This window comes from Meriones unguiculatus, chromosome 15 (assembly GCF_030254825.1).
Source record: "Meriones unguiculatus strain TT.TT164.6M chromosome 15, Bangor_MerUng_6.1, whole genome shotgun sequence".
Classification (NCBI taxonomy): Eukaryota; Metazoa; Chordata; class Mammalia; order Rodentia; family Muridae; genus Meriones; species Meriones unguiculatus.
In genome coordinates, this window is record NC_083362.1 from 37,222,775 (window position 1) to 37,247,221 (window position 24,447).

General features: G+C 43.6%; 1 protein-coding gene across 5 annotated transcripts in view; it reads left to right on the top strand.

Moving 5' to 3' along the window:
* Window positions 1–18,913, top strand: part of Myo1b (myosin IB) — a 158,949-nt gene extending 140,036 nt beyond the window's left edge. For 3 of the 5 annotated variants that reach the window (XM_021643028.2, XM_021643030.2, XM_021643027.2), the window contains 9 exons: window positions 7–93; window positions 1,818–1,904; window positions 4,873–4,947; window positions 5,987–6,121; window positions 8,157–8,263; window positions 10,474–10,606; window positions 11,142–11,294; window positions 13,268–13,395; window positions 17,596–18,913. In XM_021643028.2, coding sequence (XP_021498703.1) covers window positions 7–93; window positions 1,818–1,904; window positions 4,873–4,947; window positions 5,987–6,121; window positions 8,157–8,263; window positions 10,474–10,606; window positions 11,142–11,294; window positions 13,268–13,395; window positions 17,596–17,719 — 1,029 coding nt within the window. In that variant the 3' untranslated portion in view covers window positions 17,720–18,913. The remainder of the gene's footprint in view (window positions 1–6; window positions 94–1,817; window positions 1,905–4,872; window positions 4,948–5,986; window positions 6,122–8,156; window positions 8,264–10,473; window positions 10,607–11,141; window positions 11,295–13,267; window positions 13,396–17,595) is intronic. The other 2 variants (XM_060368350.1, XM_060368351.1) reach the window with 2 other exon arrangements.
* The last annotated feature ends 5,534 nt before the right edge of the window (window positions 18,914–24,447 follow it).

Sequence of the window (24,447 nt, forward strand, 5' to 3'; positions counted from 1 at the left end):
CCACAGGCGCGAAGGGAGCTGAGACGGCTGAAGGAGGAGGCTAGGAATAAACATGCTATTGCAGTTATTTGGGCTTACTGGCTTGGATCGAAGGTACTTGATGCGCACATCCCATCACCGCCTCTCGGGATTCTGCGGTAGCCGCCCTGATGCCTAGCCTAGCAGGGCTGACTGCCTGCACTCGATAGTGGCTCACCCCAGTGCATGATCTAGCAGTTAATAAAGCTGGGGACGCTAGGCAGTAGCCTGCCATGGAAGCTTTGGCAGGTACAGACCAAAAACACTAACCTTACTAATAAGGTTCGAGCCTAGTTCTTTTTAAAAAATCCTCTCAGTTAACTTGCATGTTTAGTACCCATTGTTGAATGCTGGCCAGTTTTTAAGGGTGCTTGTATGCAGAGGGGCATGTGGTGAATGTTCAGATTGGGATTTCGTTCGGTTTGTACAGTCCGTTAACAAAATAATGCCAGTAACACATGCTTTAAAAGAATTAATCCTTGAATGGAATGGCGTTCCAGGCCGAGTGTGGCACCTATTGGTCATTGTAAGCCAAGAGTGCCCTGTGTGCAGGGAAGGATTGTCCGTGATTTCACAGAACCTGTGTTCACATGAAGCTAGCCATAGCCATACTGGCCAGCGAAGAATCTCAGGAATTTCAGCATCGCTGTTTGTTTTCAGGAACAAAGGCCTCCTGGAACTCACTAATCCCAGACAGAGTCCTGGGAGCTGTAATATCCATGGAACCCGAGGAACAAGAGTTTTAGATGTTTTTCTAACTTAGAAAACAGACGTCATCTTTGCTTAAAGTGTGTGTTCCGGGTTAGAAACACAAAACTCTACCCAGTTCTGTCTCCACTAAAGTCTGCCTTGTCAGCATCCAAGGCCCAGCTTGTGAGAAAAATAAGAAGTCAGCCTGTGGCCTACATACATACAAAGTTGCCCAAAAAACGGCCAGAATGCTTCGTCTGTGTTTTTTCTAAAAGTCTGTAAAAACCAACCTAGTTCATTAGCCAATTAACGGAGGTATCCCACAGATTTGCTGGTCCTGTTGGGACATTTCATTAGTATAGTGTCCCAAAAACTAGTGCCTATCTCTGCCTTGTCAGACAGCGGGCCTGACATTGATTTTTTTTTCCCCCCAGAGTCATCTTTTCAACCTGTCAGGTATCACTTTTTTGCCTGGCTTCAGTTTTTGTAGTGTGTTACACTACTTGGGATCCTAGGCAACATTTCCTTGTTTTTGGCAATGTGAGGGATTGACCCAGGGCCTTCTGCAGCTTACCTCAGCGCCCTGCCACTGTGCCATCAGTTATGCATGCTGCTTCTAACTGGGACCCAGAGGACTTCTGCATTTCGTTAGTTTGACTTTTGGCTTGCCCTTCACATGCACAGCCTTTACTTTTTTGGTTGTTCACGCAAAGTTGTCTTATTAATTCATCCAAATGAAGGATCTCATTCACAGAGAGGTTCACAGCGGAGAGAAGTCTAATGAGACCACTCCTTAAGGGCTTTGAGGAAATGTGGAGAAAGAGCTGCAAGAGGGAATGGGGACAGGGAGGAGTGAGAGGAGTGGAAGTGAGGAGTCAGTGCTCTTGATTGCCTGTCCTCGCCCACAGGTGACTCAGTGCCCCGTAATACAGGCCCTGTGTCCCCTCCACACAGAGTCCTGGGGTTGAAATGAGTGTCTACTGTTCCTCTGCCATTCTGCAGTCCTGCTCAAACACTGGCTCTCCTGTTTGGTTGGGGGTATCTCCTTCTGGTCATTTGTGCTGTCTGCATTGGGCCGTCTCTCTTACTTCCTATCTAAAACATTCTAGGCTCGGAGGGAATTGAAACGCTTGAAGGAGGAGGCTAGGCGTAAGCATGCAGTTGCTGTCATTTGGGCTTACTGGCTTGGACTGAAGGTACTTCCTCCATGACTTCCTCCCGCCCCGGGTGAACATGAAGCCTCACCCCTACTAACCTGAGAAAAACTGCCAGCGCTTGCTGCTGTCTGCAGTCTTAGGAAACGTCAGCTTGACTAATCTGGTTCCTACATACCAATTTTAATGTGATTTTAATTTCTCTAGATAATAAATGTAATGCAGTATATTTTATCTAACACATTTTTTTTTAAAAATCTTTTCATGGGCTTAAATCATGAGGCACAGTGCAGGCCTTGAGTTGGAAGCTGCTCTTCCATCCTCAGTGGCCCGGGTGGGGATTGTTTGCCTTCTGCCCGTGCTGTCCCACTAAGGGATGGAGCTTTCTCCCGTGTGATCATGGCTCAGCACAGACCGGGGTGAATGAGATGACGGAGATCACTCAGTTCAGAGAGCTGTAAAGTTCAAAGACCTTGGGATTCGGGCAGGTGCTTGGTGCGGGAGGGAAAGGTACACACAAGTGAATAAGGAAATTTTATTCCGAGCACTGAAGACTTTCAGGCAACACAGAGATTTGGTCTTCCTGCTCAGTAATTAACCTAGCATAGTGAGACAGCCACGTCAACTTGGGGGGTGGGCCTTCTTACGCTATTCCTCTTTAGTATTCTGCTTTAGTCCAGTAATATTAACTCTTATTCTAAATATTTGAGAATGAGCTGAGAAGTCATTGATTCTGCAGCTCGACAGCCTTCAGAAATATCCCTGAATATTGCTTTGAATGATCTCCATTTCCCCTGAAAGCTCCTCCTACAAACATTTAATTATCCTTTTTGATTATTCTGAGTATTCATAAGGTAATTAAGGCATACCTTTAATACACATTTAACAGATGTTCTACTTGACATTCTGAATACATTCTTTACATGCTCTTTTTGAAAGCCAAGCAAAACTAAACATTTCCCATTTTATTTGTTTCTGAATTTGCATCACAATTTTTATAAATGGAAGGAAACAAGTAGGATTGAATCAAGATTTTTACTCTATGTACTGATTTTTATAAATCGTATCTTCAGTTTTCTGGGTTTCATTGCATGTGCTTTCAAACTGTTTTGGCACTGGAGGTGTGCCATAGCAGCCCAGAGTGTATTCAGCCTTCAAGTGAATGTTATTTCTGTAGAATCAACTGAGATTTCTCTAACTACACCTCACCCCCCTCAGTTTCTAATAAGACAGAAGCATTTCATTAAGGTTCCACTATAACTGTCATGAAATAAGATTAAACTCTTTTGAAGTTGAGGATTGTAATAACTTTGCCCTTTTTGTCATAAAAAGAAGCTATATTGATGTGAGCAATACAGCTTTTGTAATAATTTGATTTGCTTGTATAAATAAATACAAAGTAAACCAGACACCTTTTAGGATACCTGGTACTCAAGAAGGTCCCCATTGTGAGAAGAGTGTGATGTCACTGGGTTTTTACTGTGTGTAGCTTTATTTGGAGAGGAGCCATCTGTCCTGTGGAATGTTGGACGACGTGCTGACAGAGCTGAGATATGATGAGATTCAGCTGCACAGCACAGTGCTTCCTCCCCGCTTCAAGACGGGCTCCCACGTAACCGGCCTCGCTTTAACTTGCCAGCTTTCTTCTCTGTGCCCCTGACCCTTACAAGCTGGAGGTCTGAAATGCTTAGAACTAACAATCCCGTGGCTGAAAGAGAAATGGCAGCTAGAACGTGGATAAAAGGAAGGCCTACCTGTACATAGTCTATGTCAAAATGTGAAGCTTCGACATTCTCGGTTGTACAGACCGTCTGGGGCGCTGCCGCCTAGAGGGCAGACAGGTAGCGAAGGTGAGGAAGGCCGCAGCTTGGTTAGGAAGGATTGGCTGTGTACAGCTGGAGCCTGACTACTAGGGTTCACCAGGTCATAGAAACGACACTCACTAGTACTAGGACTTAGAATTATTTTTCTTTTTGTTTTTACTTTTGTTTTGAGACAGGTTCTCTCTGTGTAGCCTTGGCAGTCCTGGACTCAGTGTGTTGACCAGGACAGACTCGAACTCAGAGATCTGCCTGTCTCTGACTCCCAAAGTGCTGAGGTTACAAGCATGCACCACCAGGCCCAGCTGAGCTTAGAAATTTTTAAGAGAAGCCTGCAATCTTCACTGTTATGTGAAGTTCTCAATTTAAAAACACATGTATAAAATGGTTATCTGCAGACTGAACTTGGCTTGTAGGTTTCTATTTCACAACTCCCATGTACAGGTATTTTAAGCTTTTGTATTTAAGCCTAAAACATTGGGAAGTGAGAGAAAAAGATACAAAACATCGAGATACACAGACGGGCTAATATTTTGCTAATTTCTAACTCCCATTTATAAATAGGTGATAATAAAATAATCTGTCCCCCTCAGCTTTAGTGTTTGACTGTACCACTCATTAATTCTGTAAACAGCTCACTTAGGTATTAGACATTAATATGTGAAGTTGATGATGACATTATTTCAAGGAAAGTTTCTATTTCAAATGCAGGAGGATATCTTACGTGCTATGGGATAAATATGAAATTTGGTGTGGTCAAATGGAAGATAATGTAGCCTAAAGGCTTTTAGGTTTCTTTTAGCTCTTTTCATGTCTGTTGCCCATTAGTAAAGTCTTGTGTTTTTATGCAGGATTTTTGGGGATTTCAGTGTAGTTCTTCAGATAATCTGTAACCAAAACATCTGAAGGAGAAATTACCTTATAATACTTTACAGAACGTGCTTTAGTTATGACAAGTTGGCAACGATTCCTGTAGAGACATTCATGCCAATCATCAAGCTATATAAAAGCCAGAAGGATTCAGTATTCCTTCAGGCAGTTTCTGTTTCTCTGGCGTAGTTTGTGTCCATCAGTTTTCTTAGTTGGAAAGGAGTAAATCTGCATGTTCCGTACACCTTGATCTGTGTAGAGATACAGCATTATGAGTGCCTGCCAGCCTTGGTCTAACTCTAGTCTGCTTCCTTTTAAAGGTACGAAGGGAATACAGGAAATTTTTTAGAGCAAATGCTGGAAAGAAAATCTATGAGTTCACACTTCAAAGAATTGTAAGTTGATATTATGTGCATGGAATTAACATTATTAGATCAACCATTTAATAGTACCAACTCAATAAAATAGGACTTCTAAAAACCCACATAAAGCATGGCTATAAAAGGACTTTAGGAGCCTTTCATATTCACCCCAGGTTCAAATAGAATTGTTTCAGAATGCTTAGGGGTCTGTGGTTGATGAAAGCTTATTTTATTGGACATAGAAAACTGGGGAGGTGGAGTGAAGAAAGTCAGGTTCTTGCCCTACTAAACTCCTATGAGCTCTGGAAGGAAATATTGGCAGAAAAGTTGCTGGAAGCAAGGTGCCAGGGAGCAAAGGTGGGTGAGTCTTGACTCTGGAGCTGCCCTGATGAAGGGCACAGTATGGTGAGGCTGTAAGTGCGGAGTCAGCCAGTACTTCCGCTTATTTATAACAAGAGTGAGTCACTTCTGAGGTCGTCTTTTGCTCATGTGAGGCTTTTCCATGATAAGGCTTTTCCGGTGCCTGGCTCGTGTTAAGAGGAATGATCCCCTTGACACAAAGTCAGAAATCGCCAAGTCGAACCCTCCCACATTAGGGCCATTTCTGTTCCGTAGTTCAGCTAGTCTAGACCTTCCTACAGTGATGAACGAGTTCTGTAACGCTGGAGAACAGCCACAGTCCATGTGTAGTTAGACACCACTTGGAAAGCAGCAGTGTGACGGTGGGACTCGTGGACTTAATGTTAGTTCCCTCAAATGCCAGTGTAAGTAGCTACATCCTTCGTGTGGTTCTCTGTTGAGCAAAACAGCTCTGCTGTGGTATCGGTGCTGGCCCCGTGTTGACTGAGTGATTGTGTCTGTAGTCAGTCACCTTTCCTCATAACTCTCTGGTGGGGCGCACACCCACCGGTCGGTATGAAAGAGTTAAATAGAATTATCAGATGAGATACACAGTCTTACTGACTAAAGCTGATAATCCAGTTAAAGGCCACTCTGGTTGATCATGGAACTTGCATCACTGTCTTTCTGGTGTATTTTCCTCACCTAGTGTTTTCTTTCAACCCCAACACAGGTACAAAAATACTTGTTGGAAATGAAAAATAAGATGCCTTCCTTATCACCAATAGACAAAAATTGGCCATCAAGACCTTACCTGTTCTTGGATTCAACTCACAAGGAACTAAAAAGGATCTTCCACCTGTGGAGGGTAAGCTAGGCCACCTTACACTCTTGTCAGAGGTCATTCTTGTTTTGCGTGTGTGAAGGCTGCTATGTAAAATCTGTCGCCTTGACGGGGTTGCCTGTAGGCTCGGAGGTGCTGGAGCCTCCTACGGAACTTAACCTCTGAGAGAAATTCTGCGGGAGCTGAGGCAGCGTTTGAGCCAGTGGCTCCTGAGGTAGTCCGGAGGAAGAGGTCATGGCAGCACTTGTTTTTGTTTTAGCTTCCAGGTGGTTCATGTAGTTGGGGTTTTTGTGCTTTCCTCTTTCTCTGAAGGAATGCTTCGGAGAGCTCCTCAGGCAAAGTAGTTAAATACTGCTAATCAGCATGCACTTGCTTTACCAGACTTATTAAATACATGCACCGATAGGTTTGTGAACACACGTGTGTACACACTTCAGGCTGGAGAATGAGCAGTGCAGTCAGAGACAAATGTCCTGTGTCCTAAAGAAAGGGAAGCTGAAAATCCACTTCATTTCCCCTCATATTTGAATATGTCAGGTTCCTAAGGGAACAGAGCTTTGAGGCATGTGGACCTAAGTGGCAGGGAACTCAGGTACTGGTGCAATGAGACACCACTGCCAACCTCCCCTTTCTGAGGAAACGGGAGCGTGGGTGTGGCCTCTTCTCATGGCAAGACTTCCTTTGAATAAGTGGGTTGTTATGTGGACTGTTGACTGTATGTGGTTATGAGGCTTTCATTAGAAAGCCCTGTGGATATGACTGGTAGCTGTATACTCCATGCAGTCCTCTCCTTGGTCACATGTAATAGTGACAATATTGCTAATATTATTTGTGGATTCCAAGTTCTGTTCTGTGACACAGCTAACAGCTTCTCAATTCCTAGGCTTCCCCTTTGAGTCTAACAGGGAAAGCATTTACAAACCTAAGAGTAGGAGATGCTAATGTTGGGCTCCGCTCTGCTTGTCTCTGCTCACCCATTCTCCTTGTGAGTGGGTCTCTTCAACCTTATCACGGAGAGACAACGGTGATGTTCTCATTTCTTCCTAGAGTAGTTCCAGTGGAGGCCGCAGCCCCACCTGTAGTTCAGTCTTTGAAAGATCTGTCCCCGCTCCTGCAGCCAGCCCTTTGCCCCCGCACTGTATCCTCAGAGTCAGAGCTGAGGGCTCCCATTGCCCTTGAACAGTATAAAGTGATAGCGGGGGTGAGAGGGAGGGGGATTTAAGCATTGATTGTCAGATTGTACGTAGCATGCTTGTGGACCGTGAGATCAGTTTAGGAGAGGACTACTGTGCTATGTCTGGGCTTGTTTGTTTTTGAGACTGGGTCTTACTCAAGCTGATCTCAAATTTGGTGTGTGGCCCAGGCAGGCCTTGGGTTCATCCTGTTTCTGCCTTAGCCTCCCAGGTGCTGAGGTTTGAGTGTCTCCAGGCGGGTCCAGCTGCTGCCAGCATTTTAAAATAAAAAACAGAATTAAAAAGTTAGAGGGGTGTGTGTGTGTGTGTGTGTGTGTGTTTGTGTTTGTGTACATCTGCACGGGATTGCCATGCTGTGCCATATACACTGTCAGTCCTCTCAAGTTTGTGTTCCGGCGTGGTAGGCTCAGGGATGGAGATTCTTAGGGATTTGCACTGTAGCAGAATGACTCTAGACTCCCTGGGCACTGGCCACTTTTAGGTCCTGTCATATTTTGAAGAATCATCTCAAATTCTGCAACACAGATGGTTCAAAACATTTTAAGACCAGCTTTTTGAAACCAAAATGGGTTTGACTTTTGTAAATGAGTGTGATGGGCATTTGCATGGCTACTCTTTGTTTAGCATACAAATGAGAAATTGGCACACGCCTTTATTCCCAGCACTAGGGAGACAGAGGCAGGAGGATCTCTGTGCATTTAAGGCTAACTATGGCAAGTTGCAGGACAGCTAAGGGCTCTGCAAAGAGACCTTTTCTTGTCCCCAAAATCAAACAACAACAGCAACAACAACAACAACAAAAAAAAACAAATGGGAGTTTATTCATGTAAGTGTTTCTTTGTGTATTTTTTTCTTTTGTCTCACAGTGTAAAAAATACAGGGACCAGTTCACAGACCAGCAGAAACTTGTTTATGAAGAGAAGCTAGAGGCCAGTGAGCTCTTCAAAGACAAGAAGGCCTTATATCCTTCTAGGTACGTGTGGTTGTACTTACTGAGAGACCCCAGTGTTCTATTAATTTTATTTCTTAAATATGTCTTTGCATTTTATCTAATGTTTAATTTCAGTAAATAGATGAATGATACTTAATTTTGTGAATGACTTCAGAAGCCATTGGGTGTAAGTACACCCAACAGTGGTCAGCAGCTTCTATGGGATGTAGGAGGATTACGGTTGTTGGTTTTGCTTTTTTGACCTTAGCTTAAATTATTTAGTAAACAGGAGGTCGTGCAAAATGAAAGCTTTTTGGACTGTTAGGATGAACTGTCATTGTATGACCCCGTTTTCAGGGCTCTTTTTGCATTGAATTGTAATCGATGTTGGGAATCTTCCTGCCAACATCAAGTCAGGTCAGAAACTCCTTGTAAGGTCAGTGGCCAAGGCAGACAGTTCATAATTCTTGCTTGTTATGTAAGCATGGGCCCATGGTGTCCTGTCCTTTGGTTGCTAAATGGCTAGTAATAACCTCAGTAGCCCGTACAAAAGTTCAGTTCATTTCTTGTGGACACCACGTCCTCAGGAAAAGGATAAACACACTGCAAATCTAACAAGTCTAGTCCTGGACAAAGGACTTGGTGTGTGTGAGTGTCACCAAGTGGCCTACTTCATCGGCGTCCCCACATTCCTGTTTCATCTGGTCTTTACACACAGGTAGATTATATGATTTCAGACCAGAATCTCCAGTGACTTGTAGCTGTGCTTAAAGAAAAGTCTAGAAATAAGAATCAATTACATGCCAAGTAGTTCTGTATATTTCATGTACCTATGTTATTTCTTCCTGCAGATACATTTGAAAACTCTACTCTTAAAGAGATTAGATGAGCAGAGTTGCCAGGCCCTTTGAGTTTTAGTATTTTGAGTTGCACTGTTTCCTCCCTAGCTTTTTGGGTGCTTAAGTCAAGCAGTGACTAAATTCAAGAGTTATCTAACATACCTACTATGTGAAGAGTAAACCAACAGGACAGCATTGTGCGTTCCTCAGCAACTGATTTTATTCATCCTTTTCTTTATACATCCTTAAATTAGACACTTCGTAAACACTTCCCATGGAAGATTCAAAGCAAACAAACAAACAACAAAAAACAATGGGCAGGTGGTGGTGGTGTTAGAATATATCACTAAGGAAACAAACTAGAATTAGGCCCTTAGCATTTTTTTATCATTAAAACACAATTAACAATGAACACAAAGAAAGTTAACTTCAAGCCAAGTCTTTTCTGGGGATTTGTGTCAGTTTTCGGAGAGGGTGGCACACTCACTTCCTCCGTGGGAGATGGGGAAAAATTTGCCTCCCCAAACTGTGAAGCAGCACGGCCTGGGGGGCCGCCTCTAATGTCCTGGGAGCTGCAAAGGGCTGACCACCTACAGAGATTTTTCTTCCCCGCCCACACTTTAAGAATTTCAAGCCTTCTGTGCTCATTTCCAGAAATGAACCCAAAATGAAGCCGTAAACCCCGTGGGCCAGCAGTCTTTTTTTCTTGGTGCCTTTTTCACCCTGCCCTGAGGGAGTTACTCAGGGTCTCCAAGGAAATCTCATTTAAGTGACCTCAGCAGAAGCAAATGGCTGTGGCTGTGCATGAGCGCCTGTCACCTCCAGGCACATCCTAGTGAGTCCCCAGAGTTCCGTGGGAAAATCAAGTGCAGTTTAGTTTTCTTTTATGTGATTGTCAGTCCCTAGATGTGTCCTTCCCCAGAAGGTCACTGGCTTTCTTCCTGGCTGTGAGAAAATGGCATTGGTCTTTGGAGCAGGTTGATGGTAATGTTGTTGGCCTTTCTTGTTGGCTTACATTGTTTACACCTGTTGGTGTGCCCTGTGTGGGCAGCTGTTAGATTTCTCTTACAGATGAGAGGAGAGTGCTTTTTCCTTCACACAAGACCTTGACCTTGGGTCGGTGTGACAGTGACGTAATGGCTTATCTCCTAATCAGTACATGTGAGATTTTTATCAAAGCCCTACAAACCAACCGCCACTGGCTGCTTTGAAATCTATTTGACATAAGTTTAAGGCTTTGTTTCTAACTTAAGTCTAAAGCAGGTGCCTGTGCATTGTGTAAATACACTGAAGTCACTTTCATGAAGTTGGTGACAATTCTGTAGGTCACCTGGCTTGTTTCCTTCTGACATTGGTAATTTTATTTGAAACCATTTCTAAGGTACAAGGAGTTGTGTTTTGTTTTTTCTTCAGTGTTGGGCAACCATTCCAAGGAGCTTACCTGGAAATCAACAAGAACCCAAAATATAAGAAACTCAAAGATGCCATTGAAGAGAAGATCATTATCGCTGAAGTTGTGAACAAAATTAACCGTGCTAATGGGAAGGTAAAAGATGCTAACCTCCTGTGCCCTGAGAGAGTCCTGTTTCTGAATTAAGAGCAGGGGAGATGGCTCAGTGGATAAAAATGACCTGCTCTGCAAACATGGGGGCCTGAGTTCAAATCCCAAGCTCTACATGAAAGAGCTGGGTATGGTGAGCTTGCTTAAAACGGCATACTGGAGGGTGACAATCCTGGGGTCTTGTCAGCCAGCCTGGCTGAAGCAGAAAGGGCCCAGTTTGCTAAGAGACCCTTTCTCAAGGAAATAAGGGGGAGGAAGATAGATGACAGCCAGTATCCTCCTCTGACCTCTACACATTCATGTACATGCATCAAAGACCTACACACACACACACGTACACAGAAAAGGCCTTAAGAATTGATTATTATGTGTGTCTCAGATTACATAGGGATGCTTGTTGAAAGACAGCAGAGTAAATGTAAATATAACTCCCTGGAAATAACTAAAGGTTTACACTTATGGGCCATTTTGGAGTGTTTTTGGTCATTGGAACTTTTTTTTTTTTTTTGTCTCGTTTCAGAGCACATCCCGGATTTTCCTCTTAACAAACAATAACCTTCTCCTTGCTGATCAAAAGTCCGGGCAGATCAAGTCTGAGGTCCCCCTGGTGGATGTGACCAAGGTCTCCATGAGCTCACAGAATGATGGTTTCTTTGCAGTCCACCTCAAGGAGGTGAGCTTCCCCTGGTGCTGGGACAGAAAGGCTTCTCCATGTGTCCAGTTTCTCAGCCACTGATTGGGCCTGCTAACTAGGCCTGCTGCTGGCACTCCTCCTGACTTTAAAGCTCGGCGGTATTCCCTCACATCTGAAATCTCAGGCCTTGTTTTTCAGTAATTGAATTACACTTTCATCAGCTTTCTCACCTCGCTGCTGAGAGTACTACATGAAAATGTCGAGATGGTTGAAATTATTTCTCTTCTGGTGTTGCTTCTGTATGCCCACTTAAAAATGTCACCTTTCTTCTTGTTCATCTTTAACTTAGTGGTTTATCAAAGGCTACAACTTCGGTAAAACATTGTCCACTGATTTTTGACCTAGTTTTTCTTTTAATATTTTATGCTTTTACCAGACCAATGGAGAATGTAGGCACTAGACTTACTATTTTGATGACTGGGGCCAGTCGATCTTTTTTTAAAGATTTTATTATTTATACAATATTCTGCCTGTATGTGTGCCTGCATGCCAGAAGAGGGCACCAGATCTCATTGTAGATGGTTGTGAGCCACCAACCATATGGTTGCTGGGAATTGAACTCAGGACCTTTGGAAGAACAGCCAATGCTCTTAACCTCTGAGCCCTGGCCATGCTATTTTTAACTCCTCACCAATCTCATCTTTAAAATGATTATATCTACTTCATAGCATCGGCAGGAGGCTTTCTGCACACTGCACAAGCGCTTAACAGAATGATGTCATGTAGTTGTCATTACCAAATAAATAAATAAATAAATGTTAGCATCTATTGATCAGACATAGAAAAGACCCAGAGGCCTGCCTTAGCCTGTGTACCTCATCATGGCTCTAAATCTAAGTGGAGGCGTACTGAGTCATACAACAGCTATCCCCAGCCCCGGTTACTGACAGGAACAGCTTTGGAATTCGGTGAACTGCTGCTGTTCTGGCCACACGTCTCGGTCTGACCACAGCGGAGTTCTGTTTGTTACAAGTTCCTTAGTGATTCCCTGTGCAGCTGAGGTTAGGACCCTGGATAATTCTGTTTTTGTTATTTCTTCTAAAAAAATTGACTTTTAATTTTTTTTTAACAATTATTTATTGTATGTGTTTGTAAGGCAGTTTTCTCTTTGGACCATGCCAGTTTCCAGGGATCAAACCCTGGTCATCAGGCTTTGTGGCAGTCACTTCTACCCACTGAGCCATCTCATTGGCTCCTGTGATTACTTTTAAAAACCATATCATGGTCCTCTCCATGCATGGTCCTTAGTTGGAGTATTGGTCTCTGCAGGACCTCCTGGGCCCAGGTATTCAAAGAAAGCCCATTGGCTGCTCAGTTTCTGAGCAGATTCCCTAGTAAGCAGAATAGGGATTGTCTCTGACATGAACTCAGTGGCTGGCTCTTTGATTAACTCCCCCTGGGGGAGCAGTCTTGCCAGGCCACAGAGGAAGATGATGTAGTCAGTCCTGATGAGACCTGATAAGCTAGGGTCAGATAGAAGGGGAGGAGGACCTCTCTTATCAGGGGACTAGGGAAAGGGCATGAAGGGGAGAAAAGGTAAGGTGGATGGGACTGGGAGAAGACGAGGGAAAAGATGAGGGAGGGAGGAGACAAAGTGAATAAATTGTAATAAGTAAATATATAAATTAAATTAAAACAAATCATGGAAAGGTTTTTTGAACCTTTGAGAATGTGCTTTGAGAATGAGTTAGAAGTTGGGTCGGTGCTTCTCAGACTTAACTGTGCAAACCCACCACAAAGGAATGTGTGGCCTCTCATCCAGAGGGTCTGCAGTAGAAGGCTGCTCTGGTCCACTGACCAACATCAGGTAGCCGGGGCTTGGATCAAACACTAGTCTTGTCCTTACTTGCTCATCTGGGAGGATGTCCCAGTGTCTGAGGTTATGAAGACGGTAGTAGGTTTCCAGAAGACCTGCAAACCTTTCCCTCCTCCATCTTGTCTTGTCTCTGCAGGGCTCGGAAGCAGCTAGTAAAGGAGACTTTCTCTTCAGCAGTGACCACCTGATTGAAATGGCCACCAAGCTGTACCGCACGACTCTCAGCCAAACCAAACAGAAGCTCAATATCGAGATTTCCGATGAGTATGTCCGTCAGTCTTGTAGTCCGCTTTTTCATTTTCAGCTCTACTGCTGTGGTTTGGCTCTCCAGTCTCATCCACCTGTTTTAGGTAGCAGTGTATGTCCAGTATTTGTGGTCAATGAAAGATAGACCCTACGTGGCACTGACCAAAGCCGAGTCCTAAGTGCCTTATACTTTAGTAGTGAGACAGATATGTAAGAGAAAATTAATTGGCAGGTAACATGATTTTGGCTTGTAGAAGGAGAAAGCAGAGGTAGGGTATCATTTTTGACAGGGAGGTGGGGAGACTTCTCAGTAAACTGGGTAAAGGAGCAACCCAGACAGGAATTCAGGAAGACGCAGTACAGCACAAACAGGAAACAGGTGCAGAGGTCCCCCGACAGGAGCAGTCTCTGGCAGAGAGATTAGAGAAGATCCTGCAGAGAACAAGCAGAGTCCAGTTAAACAGAGCTTGGGTAAAGGGAGAGTGGGGCTTTTGCTGAGAATGGTAGAGACGGTGAGGGGTTTGAGCACAGCGGTGGGCTTCCCTGTTTTTCAGGGATAGCATTGATGGCTTCAAGAGAGAGAGAGAAGCTAGACTAGAACAGAAGGGCTAGGAGCCTGGGCTGCCTGGGGCAAGGTGGTGGTGCTCTAGCCAGGGTGTGAACAGGAGATAGTGAGGGTGTGTGAAGAGAGTGTGAAGAGAGGGCAGACAGGACAGGGTGTGAGCAGATTGCCTGTTAGGACCCAGCTGTGACACTGCGTGTTGCATGAATGCATGCTGAGGAAAGGGCTTTGTGGGTTGCAGATGTGGTTCTGAGTCAGACTTGAGATGACCTTCATTTCATATTGATAACTGGGGTTACAGAAAAGGCATTTCACCCTGGCATTGTTGATCAGTAATGCTAAGACTGGTGTAGATGTAAATTTACTCCTTTTTAAAATCTTTGCATCCACATTCTAATTATGAATACTCGTGTCTTAAGATTTGATTGATTGACTGATTTAGAGGCAGGGTTTCTCTGTAGCCTTGGCTATCCTGGACTCATTTTGTAGACCAGGCTGGCCCTGAACTCACAGAGATCCGCTTGCCTCTGCTCCCCTAGTATTGGGATTAAAGATGTAGACGTTTATTTTTAAATTAAAGTTTTTCCAAGCCAAGAAGTTTAGCATCTACTTGTTTGTACTTGTAGGACTCATGGGGCAGAGGCAGAAGGTTTTGCCGGAAGTTCAAGGCCGGACTGATGTACATGGCAAATTCCAAGCTTGGGGCTAAATAGGAAGACCCTGCTTTGAAAAGACTTTCCCAGTCTGTTATATTTCACCTCCTCCTTGATCTCTGAAATAAATTCAGATCCCACCCTGTGTCTCCTTGGTACACTGGGCTCTGAGCAGTGCAGGGACCCACAAAGCTGTGAGCCATTCCTCACACAGGTATGCTTTGTGGCTGGTAGCTGGGCCTCGTGAACACTACGTGGAATGGCTGTTTGGATTAGATGTGTTTAGAAGGAAAAAAGAGAAATATTAGGAGAAAGTAATAGCAGGTTGGAGTCTAGTTAATCAGGTTTTAACCTGTTAGGGCTGTTGGAATTTTGTGCTCTCATTGGTTGCAGTTTACTGGAGATGCTGAGAGTTTGGCCTTTGTCAGTCACCATGAGCAGATCATTTGCATTGCAGATGAAGATCTGGTCCCCTGGTACCTCGAAGCAGGAGCCTTCTAGTCACAGAAAGAGCTCACACCTCAGTCCAGAACCTGAGGGCTTTCTGCTTGTGAGCATTTCCTCCCCTGCTGTTGGAAATGGTGCTGTTAGAGAACATTAGTAACAGCGAACTTGAGGGAAGAGCGGCTTCTCTGGGGAGAGTTGAAAAGCTTTCTTTAATGTGGAGCTTGGCTTCCAAAATCTCGTGCCTTCTAAGACACACTGAGGCTTTGAGGGGACATGTGTTTCTGTTTCTCAGTTGCGGTCAACAGTAGGATCTCTCAGTTGACTGTCTCCACCTGGGAATGCTGTTGTCATTATTTGATCCTGCCCTGCCCGACCAGACAGGTGTGTGACATTCTGGATGTCACAAGCTTTCCGTAAATTGTTGTGTGAGTGATCTACATTGTGGCCACATGAAGACAAATAGATGGTAGCATTTGTCCAGATGTCCTGCTGTATCTCCTAATGATTGATCTGATGAAAATACATCAGTGAACCTTCTCCTATGGGACTATCTCATATGGGTTCCTTCCCTAGACACCTAGGAAGCCTGGAGAGCAGTTTCAGGCAGCCTCCTTTATAGCCCCTGGTGCGCCCAAGCAGGCCTAAGAAATTCCCTCATGGAACAGTTCAGATTTAAAGGAGACTTTTCATTCCCTGTTAAAGTAGATGGTCCTGTATTTCCAGCCCTACATGGCCTGACTCCAGCCCATTGCCAGATGTGTAAAACATGTGTCATGAGCAGCATGCAGTTCAGTGACTATGCCCTTCCTCATCGCCTTTTCAGAAGTGGAAATAGTTGCTCTGACAAACTGGTTTCTCTGGTCATTGTGGATATATTAGCCGAGTTTTCAGAAAGCATCTTAGTCTAACCTGCTAATTAATATGGATGTGGAAATGAGAGTTGACGTCCGTGAGATACTCAGCTGTTTCCTAATCCCGGGTCCTTAAACCCCCAAACAGCCAGCCCTGTAGATAGCTTGATCTAAGGATACCTTGCAAGAGGTGGATGTTTCAGTATGAAGTCTCAACTGTAACTAAGCCATGTTCCTTTTCTTTGAAATTCTGGCCACCATTAACACTGTGAAATAATGTATTCCGTATTCCTATTAGATAAGAATTAGCTAGTAGCTTTTCAAGTTGCTCTTCTGTGAGATGGAAATACATATTAGTAGTTAACCTCTCCCCAGTTGTCTTAAAGCTAAGTCCATGTAAATGACCAAGAACATGTAGCTATGGCTATTTCCCTTGTGGATCTTGGGTTTGCCCATGAGCATGGAGAAAGCATAAGACTTGTAAAATACTTGAATTTGTGTTAAATGTGAAAGCTGTGCAGAAGCACACAGGCGCAGTTATGTATGTGGCCACACACGTTCAATCATACCGTTGACCATAGCGCCTTTTAGCTTTGGGCAGCAGAAGCAGGAGGATTTCTGGGAGTTCAAGCCAGCCTGATAAACATAGTGAGATCCAGGCCATCCCAGGCTGCAAGGGGAGACCTTGTCTCGAAAAGAAAAGAATAATGGTACCTGCTAGAGGTATATCCCAGATTGGAGAATGCAGAATTACGGTTTTCTTCCCCAGTGCCTTGAACCGAAAAGAACCCATTTGAAATGGCAGGGCTGTTGTCCTTTTAAAATGACGAGGGCTGGAGACCCACCTGCGTTGGGAGATGCCAGCAAGGGTAAATCTGAGTTCAGCCCCCAGCGCCCACACAGTGCTGGGTATGGTGGCTCATGCTTATGATCCCAGTGCTGTGGAGGCCAGCAGAGCACCGGGATTCGCTGGTCGGCCAGGTTAGCATAATTGGAGAGTGGTGAATTCTGGTAAGAAGCCTTTTCTCCAAGAACAAGGTGGGTAGTACCCCAAGGATCTGTACCAGGGCTGAGCTCTACCTGGTACGGCACATACAAGCATGCCTAGGAAGGCACACAAAGTAAATAGATCATCCTGTGAGTTAGAAGCCCGTGTCACATTTCACCCGGGGAGATGGCGTTTATAAACCATGGCCTCTTAACTGGAGCTAATGTGTACATCAGAGCCACTGAGTCTTCCGCATGGATGTTGGTACTGTCAACCACATGCTTGTTGGATGAGTAACTTAGGAATGCACCAGTACATGGAGAAAGGTCCGGAAGCTGCTGATGAGGATGTGGGGTGAAAAGATCAGGGAAGTGGGGTACATGTGAACAGCTTTTTGAAATTCTGTAGCTCATGTGTTTAAATTGTTGAACATTTGATTTGGCCCTTTAAAAATGTTGCCACGTAAAAATGAGGAAAGGAAGAATTACAGCATGTTAATGTGCATTTATTTGATGCCCCACTGAAACGTGGGGTAATTACTGCCAGCTTGTCTGACCTTTTCTTGGGGCTAGCGATGACAAGCGGGGGTCCAGTGCCGTCACAGTTCTCCGTCAGAAGTGGGATGGTCAGCGTCCGTGACAAAGAAGGAGAGCTGGTGTTACTGTGCCCCTCGCCTGCTTTGTGTGTGGCTGAGCGTCTTTGCTTCTCCTCTCCTAGGTTCCTGGTACAGTTCAGACAGGACAAGGTGTGTGTGAAGTTTATTCAAGGAAGCCAGAAGAATGGGAGTGTGCCAACCTGCAAACGGAAGAACAACAGGCTCCTGGAGGTCGCTGTCCCTTAAGTGCGGCTCCTCGGCCCTCATGGACTGTCTCTTTGTAATAGTGCAATTTGATTTGGCTTTATTTGGGGCTCACTGTATGGGAATTGCCAAAGGCTAGCTGTTAAGAGTCCTTTGTCAAAATTAAAAGTATTTGGCTAATCGGTTTTAATTCTTGGAATAGTTAATTCTTAAGTCCACATTCTGTCCTGGGCAGGATTATAGAAATTAACAGTGTCTGTTTCCATGTCATATGTGTTTTCTCCTTAGTTACCATTTCAGACATGTGTATCCTAAACCCACATATTACCCGTAAATCATTAGTACATGTAAGCGTAGGCGGGGGCTTACATTCATTTATCAGCTATTTATTGAAGGCCTACTTTTTGCTGGGCACTATGCTGAACTTATTAGGAGCCTTTCTATTTCTAAAGCTGTTGCCTTCTGGCTGATTTGTGCTGGCAAAACAACAGCTAAGAAGGTTAAGAGGTTGAGGCCAAGTGATACTTCTAGTGCTGAGAGTGTCGGTAGGAACCCAGTAGACTGGGGTAAACAGTAGACACACTGAGAGGCCATGGTCCTGGGAGGAGTAGAGATAGGCGATTGGGTAAAGTTTCCTTACGTTTTGTTTGTTTTGTTTTGTTTTGTTTTTAATCTATTTGAAAAAGAGACAACTGACATTTAGATATAAACCTCGGTTTGTTCAGGTCCCCTGTGATTACCTTCTGTTAGAAAACAGAAGTCATTCTCCGTTTAGACAAGGTAACTGAAGCAGACCAGCAGAATGCATTGTTCTGGTTGCAGAGGAGCTTGAGGTAGGACCCTAGAAGTCCACAGTGTACCCCTCAGTCATTAGCTTTTGAAGTGACACAGTAAGAAAGGGCTGAGAGCTCAGAGTGGCAGATCTTCTCTTTGACGTGCAATAAGACATCCAAGATCACTTTTGAAAGTTTTATTTATAATATACTTTTTTTTTGTATGAGAGAGCTGATTGGTACAGGGTGTGTATTTTAGTAAAAAATCAAAATTAAGTTAGAATTAGTTTTCAGGGCTTTTGGTTTTTTTGTTTTATTTTTATTCTTTCTTCAAAATTTCCAACAAGGATTCACTTTGGAAAGCACATTTTAAACTCTGGAATTAAATTGTTTCTTATTTGGGATGATAATGTATATACATTGGCATTGTGTTAAATAATAAAATTGTTCTAATTTGGTGCCATTTGCTGGATCACAACTGTATTTTTGTATCTCAAGCTATTTTCATATGTTACATGGCAAAGTGATATGTTACAGAAAGGTTTCCACTCAGGTGTGATATGGTCTCTGTGTTAATGATTTCCACTAATCTTTTTGTACCAGTATCAGTCAATGGAAAAATTCTCTGGGGATTTTCTTTTGATTTTTGTACTTCAAAAAAAAAAAAAAAAAGAAAAAGAAAAAAGTTCTGATAAAGAAATTCTCAGAAGTCTCTGTGTTTATTGGTATAGGTAGAGGATATATTTTTTTTCTGTTTCCTAAAGTAGGTAAATTGATAGTTCCCACTATAGGCACGTGGAAACTTGGGACTGATTGATGATATTTTTAAAGCATACAGTTACAATTACTAAATATGCTTACAACATTCAAAACACTGGTCAGTGTGAAAGCTACAAACTACATTCGCTCACCACCCATCTGCTCAGTTTCTGCCTCCAAAAGCTAACTTTTCAGTTGCTTCTGCACTAAGAGATGTGTTTGCTTCAAAGGAGAGAGTGTGTAGTTTTGTCTTCCGCTCAGTCGACAGACAAAAGTTTTGTGTCCATGGACATGTTCTTGCCTTTGTCTAGGAGCAGGGATGCTACAGAGCAGGTTCTTGCAGTGGTAGCCCATTCTTGGGAGGTGTCCCATGATGCTTCTCTGGCTGCTCATCCTCTCCGAGTTGCTTCTTGAGTCGAACTCAAGAGTGCAGAGGGCCCATGCTATGAGTCAGCTTGGTAAATTTTCCCACCACACACTAAATGTGGAGACTGTTCACTGTGGTGCTTTGCAAAGGTCAACGTTTCTGTGAGTGGCATATGTGGATTTGAAGAACATACTTCCACAGGAGCTTGGGAATACCTTTGCATATGCCTTCCAGCACATGGCTCCATCCAATCATCTTGGTCATAGAACTCACCCCATGTGAACTATGCCCTTACATGGTAGGAAAACCTTGCCTCCTTATGTATGAAGGGGGAGAGTCGACAGTAACCTGAATTTTTGGAATGATGAAAGTGATTGATGAGAGTAAATATTCAGAGATTTTCCATTTAGAGTATCAAAGCCTTGTTCTTGGGCTTAGACTTGATTATTCCTCAAAGGATCCCGGATTCTGAAAACCAGGAAGAAAAATACCAGAATCACCTTATATTGATATACAACTTTCTATATCTTAAAGCCTTCTGCCAGAGACCCTTTAATTCCAGCCCTTTGGAGGTAGAGGCCACGGGGGCTCTCTGAGTTGAGGCCAGCAGCGAGGCCCGGTTTCAACATTAAAGAGGTTGTCACATCACTGTCGCTGGGCCCTTTAGGGACTCTCTGCTGGGACTCAAGTTCTGAGCCCTCCTGGCCAGGCCTCACAGCCCCAGCCTGTTTCCAAACATCGCTCAGAAGATTGCCCAGCCCTGAAGTGACTTTTGGGAGTTACTAACAGATGTACCACCGGAAAAGCAGGTAATAGGTACCCAAGGCATAGTTGCCAGTGTGGGCAGTGTGCCAGTAGAGTTACCCTTGACAGACTGCCAGCAACCATGTGTGAGGGAGGGACACAGGAACAGATTCACTCCGGAAGGTTGAGTCCAGCTCTATATTTCAGACTTTTACAATAGTCTGTAGATCCAATACTCAGATATAAGGCCACCAGCTCCGGTTTGGATGGCTCCAGTTATTCTCCAGGGGTGATGGTCTGTATTTGCAAGAGCAAAAGGTAGCCCAGTTCTCTGGAGTATCATAGGCTTAACCTCCACATTGATGGTTTGCCTGACATCTAAGGCAATGAACCATGTTACTTTGACGCCATTTCCGTAGTGTGCCGATGACTAAAGCTCATGGAATTAAATGGTCTGACAGTTAGAGCATAGCTTAACATGTTTTCAGAACAGTTTATATTGTTCTCTAATCTCATTTTAGAATTCCAGGTAATAAGTCTTCTCTTTGGGGGAGGCTTTAGTGGAGCCCTTGGTGTGTCTTTTTAGGTGTTCTGAGCTGGAGCCTTTGTGTTTAAGTTGGCTGTTAGATTTTGTAAATACTGCAGCATTCAGAGCCACTAAAACGGATGTAGGCGAGTAGAAGGGAAGAGAAAGAAGCATTCGGCTCTTGGGTCCTGGCACCGAGCGGCTCTAAGTTGTCATCACAGTTCTTTGACAATGCGTGGCTTCTGCACTGTCACTGTTGCATCTATCCTCGTAACTGTAACTGGCTCTTCCTCACACTCTGTGGGGCGGCACGCATTTTCCAACCGTCTGGAGTTAGTCACATTGTGGCCTAAGCCATAGCCATCCTTTCTCATTGACTTTACCCCAGATCCCCTCAGCCCAGTTCCGGGGAACTCACCAAAACTCTAACTTCATAACCAAGACAGTCCCAGCTTCTCAGTGTGTTGAAATGGGCAGTGGATTTAACCCCTGTTTACCCAGTACACTGGCAACCTGGAGGGCACTAGATTAACCACGTATCTCAATTCTTTTATTCTCTCCTTAACTTTAGGGGTTCTTTATTTTTCTTCCTTCCCTTTTGAGGTAAGAGCTCACCACCAATTAGTAGATTTGGCACATTATCTTAAAGTAGGATTTAAAGTACGACACAAAGAAAGGCACACACGGAAGTAACCGTGACCTGTAGCCAGCGCTCAGAACAGGCTCTGGAATACAGCACCCAGAAACCTCATTCCAGTCAAAATCCTCCACCAACGTCAATTTTGTCTTCATACACGTTAATCATCCCCATTTTCAAATGAGGTCTTGTAACATGCAGTCTTCTGCCTAACTGCTTTGTCTCTGCCTCATGACTGAGGTGGGTGTGGGTGTGTGGGTAGCTAAGTTTCTCCTGTAATCATCAATTGTGTCACCCATTTTTAACAGTAGCCACTTGGCTGCTGTACATTGTGTCACAGATCCCTGCGCACAGATCCCTGCTGACTGGTTGCGTCAGATGAAGCACCTGTTAGCTTTAGTCGACTCTTAAGCTGATTTCTAAAGACATTACTCTGCGCAGGATGCCACACCTGGCTGGTAGTGGCCGTCTTTAATTCTGACTCTGGTGATCTCTGCTTGTTTTTGTATTTTTTCTGATCACTAGGAAGCTCATTGCCTAGTCAATAATGTCCAATTAGATTCTCTGCAAAGTCCCTGTTTAAGGATTTTCATCAGTTTTTCTGTTCTGTTTTATTTTTGTGGTTTTTATTTCTGTACATGTGTTGGCGAGGCCTTGGTGTATGACGTGTCTTCTCACAGGCTGTGGTTACTTTTCTGTTGCCTCGGGGCCTTTAGGTGGGCAGAAATCCTATTGAGTGGCGTCCTGATGACCAGCTGCTTCCTCTCTGGCCTCTGGCTAGAACTTGCTTCCCTGCTTCACTGAGATTATCAGTATTTTCTTCTAGGAGTTCCACTGTGACATTTAGGTCACTGGTCAGTTGGGATTGTTTTTTTTTTAATGGTCTAGAGCACCAGGATTTGTGTTTCCTTTCTTCCGCATGGATACCCAGACATCTTTTCGTTAAAGGGCCAATCTTTGCCTCTCCTGCGATTCTGCATCCTTGAATCTACTAATGTCTGTGTGCATTGTCACTGTATAGCATAGTCCTCTAAAAAGGATGTTCATAGCTCTTGGCCAACTTGAGTTTTTCTGACAGGAAAAGGCATTAAAATGGATAAGTGTGCTAATTATAATCAAATGAACAGATCACATAAATAACTTCAAATACAGGGGGTAGAGGTTCATTGTGCTTCCAAACATAGAAAAAGGCTCAGAGAACTGAGCATGGGGTTCCCAGTGGGCTACTGTGAGGGAGATATGACCTGTTTCTATGAACTAAATGAATACCTTCTGATTGTGATTTATGTGCTTATTGTGTGTGTGGTTTCCCATTCACTCAGTATTTCTGTCCATATTATTAATCGTTTCATTTTAAGTTTTCCATAAGGTCTTCCTAAAATTACTCTCTGACATAAGTATGTACGCATACTTTAATTTCAGATTGCTTGCCTCTCTTAGGCTGAATTCCTTCGGTAGTGAAGAATGAGAGACCTTGGAGGTTTTTCTGATTGTTCTAATATTACAGTTGTTTTTCCTGTACAATGATAGTGGCTTATGGATGAGAACAGATGGTTCCTGAGGTGAAATCCTTACCTTTCTTAGGCTTTTCTATTAATTGCACATTTCTTAAAAATTAATTAAATTTTTAAAATTTTTTCTAAACGATGTCTTATTAATCACAGTCCATTCTCTGTTTTGCAGTTCTGAGCTAGCTGAATTCAAAATTGCCTTTTAAAGCTAACCCTGCATGCTGAGCTTTTCTGAATTGAGAACTTAACTGACAGGACCAGTACTGAAAAGGAAGTAGATTTTGTAGTATTTAAGGGCATATATATCTTCTTTTCTTCCAGAGGGTAAATTATAGACAAAGGCAAACAAAGAACCTGTCATTTCATTGCTTTAGGAAGTAATTTTATGTCATATAGGAAATGTTTCACTGTAAAGGTGACTGTTTTTTCTGTGCCCACCCTTGCTCTGAATAATGACAGGAAGACCTTTATATTTATTAAAAGCTTCAAGCATTGCGGCTGGGCAGAAACTCAGCTGTTCTAACACTGGCCTGGCCCACTTCCCACCATGTGATCCATCACCTGCTTTATTAGTCAGTCAGTCTTTCTCTCTCTTGTGTCTCTCTCTTTCTCTTCTCCCCCCTCCAAGTCCCACCTTTTCCTCTCCTGTCCAGCTATAGGCTGTTCAGCTCTTTATTTGACCAATCAGAAGGTGATGGAGAACAGCGCTCACAAAACTTTGAAACGGGAGATGCTTCATAAAAATGACAAGGCCAAAGTCAGGCCTGTACTCAGCTCTCTGGGCATAGAAATCAGAATTTGAATATACAAGGATAGTCTTTACACAGTGCACAAAAACTTCACTCCTTTCGTCAGTGTAAACTCATTCTGAAGAAAGACAAATGAAATTATAATGACATTAAATGGCAGAATGCAGTGTGTCCTCCATTTTCCAGAAACCTGAAAGCAATGCTTTCAAGTGTGCTGTGAGCAAGCTCTGTAATATGATGATGCTTCTAGCTTCTAGAATGAGACAGTGAGATACTAAGGAGAGGGCTCATGGGGTAGAGCCCCTTAAAGGGAGTGGAGAGCAGGAACTCTTAACTGTAAAGCTCAGAGGATGGCTGTGTGTGGCAAATGGGCCTCGGTGTGGTTTTTTCCAGACACTGTCCAGTACTTTCTGATGTGAGAAACTTAGTAAGTTTCTATACCAGTAAGGGATTTACAAATTTAAAGGAAGCACAGACTAAACTGAAGTGAGAAGGCTCCTCCTGTGAGCATTAGGCAGCTGTAAGCAGAAATAAGAAGGAAGGTGTTTGTAGAAATGTAAGTATTTTTGTTGGATAATGCCTTCTCATCACTGAGCTTTGCATTCCACTGGGGGCAGAAGTTCTCACTGTGTGATACTATGGGCAGATGAATGCAGAGATCTAAAAGGAAATTGGCAAAAATTGGAGTCTACTCTTTGTAGAGC